General features: G+C 42.3%; 1 protein-coding gene across 1 annotated transcript; it reads right to left on the bottom strand.

The window, feature by feature from the left end:
- On the bottom strand, positions 1-3,947 carry mylpfa (myosin light chain, phosphorylatable, fast skeletal muscle a). Its single transcript, XM_084071486.1, has 7 exons — positions 3,795-3,947; positions 3,043-3,147; positions 1,655-1,730; positions 1,444-1,548; positions 1,158-1,236; positions 1,018-1,066; positions 1-922 (listed from the first exon to the last, which is right to left on the bottom strand). The coding sequence occupies exons 1-7, from the start codon at positions 3,795-3,797 to the stop codon at positions 821-823; spliced, it is 519 nt and encodes a 172-aa protein (XP_083927612.1). The 5' UTR covers positions 3,798-3,947; the 3' UTR covers positions 1-820.
- Between the last annotated feature and the right edge of the window lie 2,124 nt (positions 3,948-6,071).

Raw genomic sequence — 6,071 nt, 5'->3', positions numbered from 1 at the left:
TTGTACAAAAAGAGGTTTTATTCACAGTTTGTCCCTTTTTATTCATTACAGAGGAAGGTGAGGAAAGAGTCCAGTCACAATGCAATGGAAACAGCTTATGGAAGAAGGTGATTAGAATTGTGCAGGAAAGAGAGGGGGGAAAGAACTCGAAGAATGTATGTTTTCTTTCGGCTCTTTCTCTCCTCTCATTCACAGTGTTGTTGTTGTTGTTGTTGTTTTTTCACTTTTGGAGAAAAAAGTGGTCATCACTTTAAGGAGACAACTTTTCCCCTAACCTTCTAGAAAAAGGCCCTCCTTCTTCTCACCGGTTCTGTTCTACCTAGGAGGACATCTTCAAAATTTCGAATGAGGTCCCCTGGTTGGTGTGCAGTGTGCACCCATCCTCATACCACAACAATGGACTAAACCGTGCTGCTGTGTGCATCTCTCCTTTGAAACAAAGGGAGTTGAGTGGGACATAATTCACTCACACAAACACCTCAGAAGTTATCTGTGGTAAGGTAGATAGAGATGTGGAGGTGAGAAGACAGAGATCTTAAGGAAAGAGAAGGTGGATGAGAAAAGGGTTGGATGGAAAGGATTTTTAGATACAAGATCATTTTATTGAAAATAATCACATTTCCCCATAAGCAAACAAAGACATCCCACGCGCACCTGCATTCTCATGTTAGCGTCTCGGTAACGGAGAGTCTTTGAGCATGAGTTGACAGGACACATGACAGGTAAGCAGGGAGGAGGAGATATAAAGAAAGGACAAGGGAGGGCAGCAGAATAGCAAGGGATGCTGTTTTTTTTTTGCGGTTCACTTCTAGAATTCTCTTTACTCCTCCTTCTCCTCTCCGTGTGTGATGACATAGCAGATGTTCTTGTAGTCTACATTGCCAGCAACATCTGGGGGGAAGGCAGCCCACAGGTTCTTCATCTGAAAGGAGCAAATGATGAGTTAGTGAGTCACCGTGGCAGCAGAATATGATACCACTGAGATATAAATAAACAGGCCGACGGCGTTAATGTTACCTCCTCTGGGGAGAACCTGTCGCACTGGGTGGTCAGGAGCTCCTCCAGGCTGGAAAAGGCAAGGATATACAGTGAGTATTTGATTTTGTATTGTGTGATACAAATGCTATAATCATAGACGTTGTAAAGGGAATGCTCACAATTCCTTCTTGATAGTTCCAACAGCCTCGGGGTCGAGGATCTTGAAGGCGCTAACGATAACGTCCTCGGGATCAGCACCTGGGGAGAACACACAAAGTGGCTTCAAGTTACACCACAGTAGATGTAAAACACACGTAAAAAGCAAACACAGCCAAGATTGTACAAAAAATAGAACATATTCTTAACTGCACAGTTACACTAATGTAGTCATGCCATAGATTGTGATGAGTAACATAACAATGGAAACATCATTGTCTTGGCAGTGGAACAAATTGAATTGCCTACCCTTCAGCTTCTCGCCGAACATGGTGAGGAAGACGGTGAAGTTGATGGGGCCGGGGGCCTCCTTGATCATGGCCTCAAGCTCCTCATTCTTCACGTTCAACTGGCCTGATGTCACACAGTGGATAAGATTAGTGAGTACTTTCATACACACATTATGCATACGCGGTACACACGTGCATATACTGCTGAATTATGCAGGTTCGCCACTCACCCATTGAGGCCAGGACGTCCCTCAAATCATCTTTGCTGATGATGCCGTCTCTGTTCTGGTCAATGATTGTGAAAGCCTGACAGGAAGACAAACAACGTGATTATTTCACGGTACAATGTCAAACTGTTTCCCACTTGTCATCGCTACTGAGAAATATGGTGGAAGAAGCAGACATCTACGGTCATAGATCATGCTCTCTGTATGGAAAGCATGTGACCTCTGCGCATTTTAGGTTCTCCTCTGTCAACAGAATATCCATCAAAGTGTCAAGTGGAGAGTATTTACGTTGCAATCCTACAGTATGTAAACCCTGTTAGGGGATAGTCTAAAAGAAAAGGGGAACTTAAGGTGAGCCTTATTTTTTGTTAATGTTAATTTAGGAAGGTATCATTTTGGCACAGCTGTCTCCCTGTCCCCTTAATGGCCTGGTTAAGCTGCAGCTCTTACGTAGATGAAACTTGAACTTGAACTCTGTCACCACCCTTTCTCCTAACTAACACTCTCTCGTTCACACACATGCGCACATACTGACTCACGTGCACGCACACGTTGTGTGCACACACCCTCCATGCTCTCACAGACACAAACACATCCCGCTTACTGTCATCTTTCCATCTGTGCAAAGTGCTAAGACCATCCCAATATTCATGTCAGGCATTCCCTTAGTGGCTTTTAAGATGTCGTATCGCTTATCACACAAGGAATGCTCTGGTCTATTTGGAGCCCCTATCCCTTAACAACGAATTGAAATAACAGACACCATCATAATCCAATCTCTTGACAGCCCCTCCTTATAAATCCTGCATGGCCTCAGCACACTCCACCATACACAAAGTTACAAATATTCTTCCTCTTGTCTTTTAATCAAAATTTCTCTTCTATTTCTCTGTTTTGCTTGTACTCTTGTCGTGTTCAAACACAGAAGTAGCAACCTCTAGTCTTTGATTCTTCTTAATGCGGAGCACATCAGTAAGTACTTGATTATTTGATCAACATTCAAGAAACAAATACCTGCAGCGGGCAGAGGATAACTTGTATTGGAAGCCATCAACTGTTTAAAAAACTAAAAAGAACTAAAACAAATGTCCTTCCTCTCCCTCCCCGCCCTCTGTTTGCTCCCGACCTAGCATCATCCAGTTGTCGCGCTTGACATGTCACCATCAGCAGGATAACTTAAGAAGATGGCTGAGTGACAGCTGGGGGGGGGGTTTCAAAGGAGGGCTTCAGAGGGTGACAGACATTTCGCACGTTTGTTAAATTGGTAGAAGGTAAACAGGGGATCAAGCAGGGTGGCAGCTGCTGTAAAAAATAATCTACCCCAAACTCTATTTTGGTTATAAACCTCGAGAAAATCAAGGAGTGTTTTCTGTGAGATCAGACATCCTCACCTCCTTGTACTCCTGAATCTGGCTCTGCTCAAACATGGAGAACACGTTGGAGGAACCACCTGCGTCTGCGCCACCTCCTGCCCTCCTCTTTGCCTTCTTGGGTGCCTGGAGGACAAAACACATGAATCAAGCATCACATTTAGTGACCCTGGTTAACACCCAGGGTGCCACTAGCGGATATCACACCTCTAGCTGATTTCTAACCCTGGTGTTAAACTGATCATGCTGTGCTTTACAGTAGATGACTGATCTAGTACACATGACAAGTTCAGATAGCCCTCAGTTAGTACTACAATCTGACATTTGAATCTGACATTTGACATCTAAAGTAGCATGAAATAAGAATGTCTTAAGTGAGCTTAGGAAATATTAAATACATTTAAAACAAGAGAGAGAAAAAAAGAACAGAATTCTGGTTGTGTGTTTCTACACAATAGCTAATCCTATATAGTGTAATACACATACATGTCTACCAACATAGAGGCTTATTTCAAGAATGATACTAATAACACATGCATCCTGATAACAGTATGTCCATGAACAGCAGTGGGCCTCATATCCAATGAGGAAAAGACATGTCCAAAAGATTCTTGATCATTTAGAAGACATAGCAAAAAGTCCCGAAGTTGTAATTAAATTGCCCAAACGTATCAAAAAAGTTCAGTTAATCCAAAAGGGTTGGTTTGGTAAATTCTCCTCGGTTGAGATTTCCATCAGCAGCGTACAGTGATGTGGGACCCGTGGTTACTCACCATCTTTAGACGTTAAGTGTGGAGGTTGGGATGTTCAAGAGAAAGAGAAGACTGAAGCCGCGGTTGTACTCCGTTCCCGGGGGGCTTATATACCTCTTTGCTGGCCAAGCTAACTTTAGACCCAGCTTCAAGTTTGGATTGGGATAACAGACAGAAAGAGAGAGAGAGCAAGGGAGGCGGAGAGAGAGAGTAAGAGAGCAGTGAAGGATGATTTGGTGGCCAAAGAGAGGGAGATAGTATGGGGTTCCGAGATATCACCTTACAGGAGATCAGAAATAGACCCAGGAGTCTTGGAATTAAGTAAACCTGATAGCTCAGGGACAGTGCCATATATTTGGAGTCCCACGTGGACTAATATGGACATTGAGGACATAGAAGCTTGTGGGATCGGAGGACACCGTTTCTCCCGCCCTCCTTAATTCGGTCCATCGGCAGCAGTCTACAGGGAGACACATCAACCACTCGCTGACTTTATTTTTGGTTTGTGATGCCCATTGCGATATTACAGACCGAGATGCAAGCATTCTATAGCTCAGCAGCTGATATAGGGTTTACCCTGTATTCAGAACACTCTTCCTAAGTACATTTTCTTATGTTGAGTGACGGGCTGTGATGTAACATTTTACTGCATAAGTGATGATTAACACTACCTTGCAGGAATCCCATATAATTATGTAAATGGCTGTAAGAGTATCATGCCCATTCCTAAATCTAATCATCAGTGCAATTCATCCCGGCGACATGGGTGAACGAATGAAAATAGATCTTGATACAAAGACTGACCACTTTGAGTTGTGTTTGTATAAGAAACACCTAATATTTTCTTCAGTGTAATTCATGGATTTGAAACAAACACAACAAAAGAATGCTAAGGGCTGTTGTAAACCCTTAACTGATCAATGATTGTAGAAGGTCTGGAATCAAGTAATTATATCAATGTAGTCTTACAGCCTCCTGCCTCTGAGTTCATGTTTAGGAGGTGTTTTTATATTTTATTTAAAAAAATGTATATACAGTATAAATGTTTTACTTAGAATGGTCCCCGAAAGACATACCTAATCTCTTATTGTTATGCATATGCTTTCTAATAAGGGAACTTGGCAGTGAAGACCTATTGGCAATTGTAAATAAATACCGGCACTTATGTTAGATCCTACCTGTGAGTGAAAATGAATAGGAGTGGCATATGGATACCTGTTTATGTTTTGTTCATATGTCACATCCTCCGATGAGGTTTCATTATTAGTAATGACGGCAGTGCTTAAATTAACAACACCATCTCAAACATCTTCAAGTTCCAGTCTCTGGCTGTGGTCCTTAGTTCCCATGACTAGGAAGGTTCCTCTTTAGCAAAGGCCCCAGTCATGGACACATTTCCACCTCTCCTCACACTCAGACTGTACGTACCCTTCCTGCTCACCCCTCATACCCGCACCCCCTTTCCATGTCCCCTTCAAATAAGGGGATTACTTGACTGGCTGATGGCAGCAGACATTCTAAAGAGAGTATAAAAGGGACAGCTGAGGGTGACCAAAATAGCAAAATAAAATTGACAGTCTGCCAACACCCAACTCCCTCAACGCTTTGCTTAATTTTTCTTTTTTCTTTTTTACATCCAATTTAACCGGTGACAAAAAGACAGAATTGTTTCTGGTTTTCACCTTATAAATATGTGTATTCTATTTGTCTCTTTGAGAAGTTTATTTTTATCCCTCTCCTTGTCCTCGCCTTGCCCTCTGGGTCCCGCCCCAGAAACCTTCTCCCTCACTTGCAGTTCAAAGCTGAGGGCCAATAAAAAAGGTGGGCCTGATTCAGGAGGCAGATTGTCAAGCCTATGATCTTTACTCATTTTGAGAGCTGGAATCAATTGGATCCAAGACATTTTCTAGTCATTTCCACCTTTATTTGCAAAGGTCTTTGACCTCTACTTCTCACCACCTTGTTCCAGGAATGATTGTGGCATGTGTCACTCTCTATACGTTATTGACTGTCATTCATAATCCAATGTACTAATAGAGGTTCAATTAGTTGTTCATTATTAGCTCAGGAAGTAAGCTCAGCTGAAGGTCACTAGGGAGATATTTGATATTTGATACTTTTAAATTACTAAATTAAAAATTTCGTACTGGAATACCTGACCCAACTGCCAGGTCATACAGGGCAGAACTGTTAGTATAATTCACCACACAATATTGACTGCCCTTTGCCTGATGTATATACTTGGTTGCTCACTTATTCATCCTTCTTCTGCTGATTGTATAGTCTGTATATCTTTGG

The sequence above is a fragment of the Gymnoscopelus microlampas genome (assembly GCF_963454915.1).
Source record: "Gymnoscopelus microlampas genome assembly, chromosome: 11".
In the NCBI taxonomy this organism is placed as follows: Eukaryota; Metazoa; Chordata; class Actinopteri; order Myctophiformes; family Myctophidae; genus Gymnoscopelus; species Gymnoscopelus microlampas.
Note: the sequence above shows the minus strand (reverse complement) of the source record. Positions and strands in the feature narration are given on the sequence as shown.

Bases quoted from the DNA above. Each gene is read 5' to 3' on its own strand.
- mylpfa (XM_084071486.1), bottom strand. The intron at 1,067-1,157 runs GTGAGCATTCCC...TGCCTTTTCCAG, and splicing joins GGAACTATCAAGAAGGAATT to CCTGGAGGAGCTCCTGACCA. The intron at 923-1,017 runs GTAACATTAACG...TGCTCCTTTCAG, and splicing joins ACAGGTTCTCCCCAGAGGAG to ATGAAGAACCTGTGGGCTGC.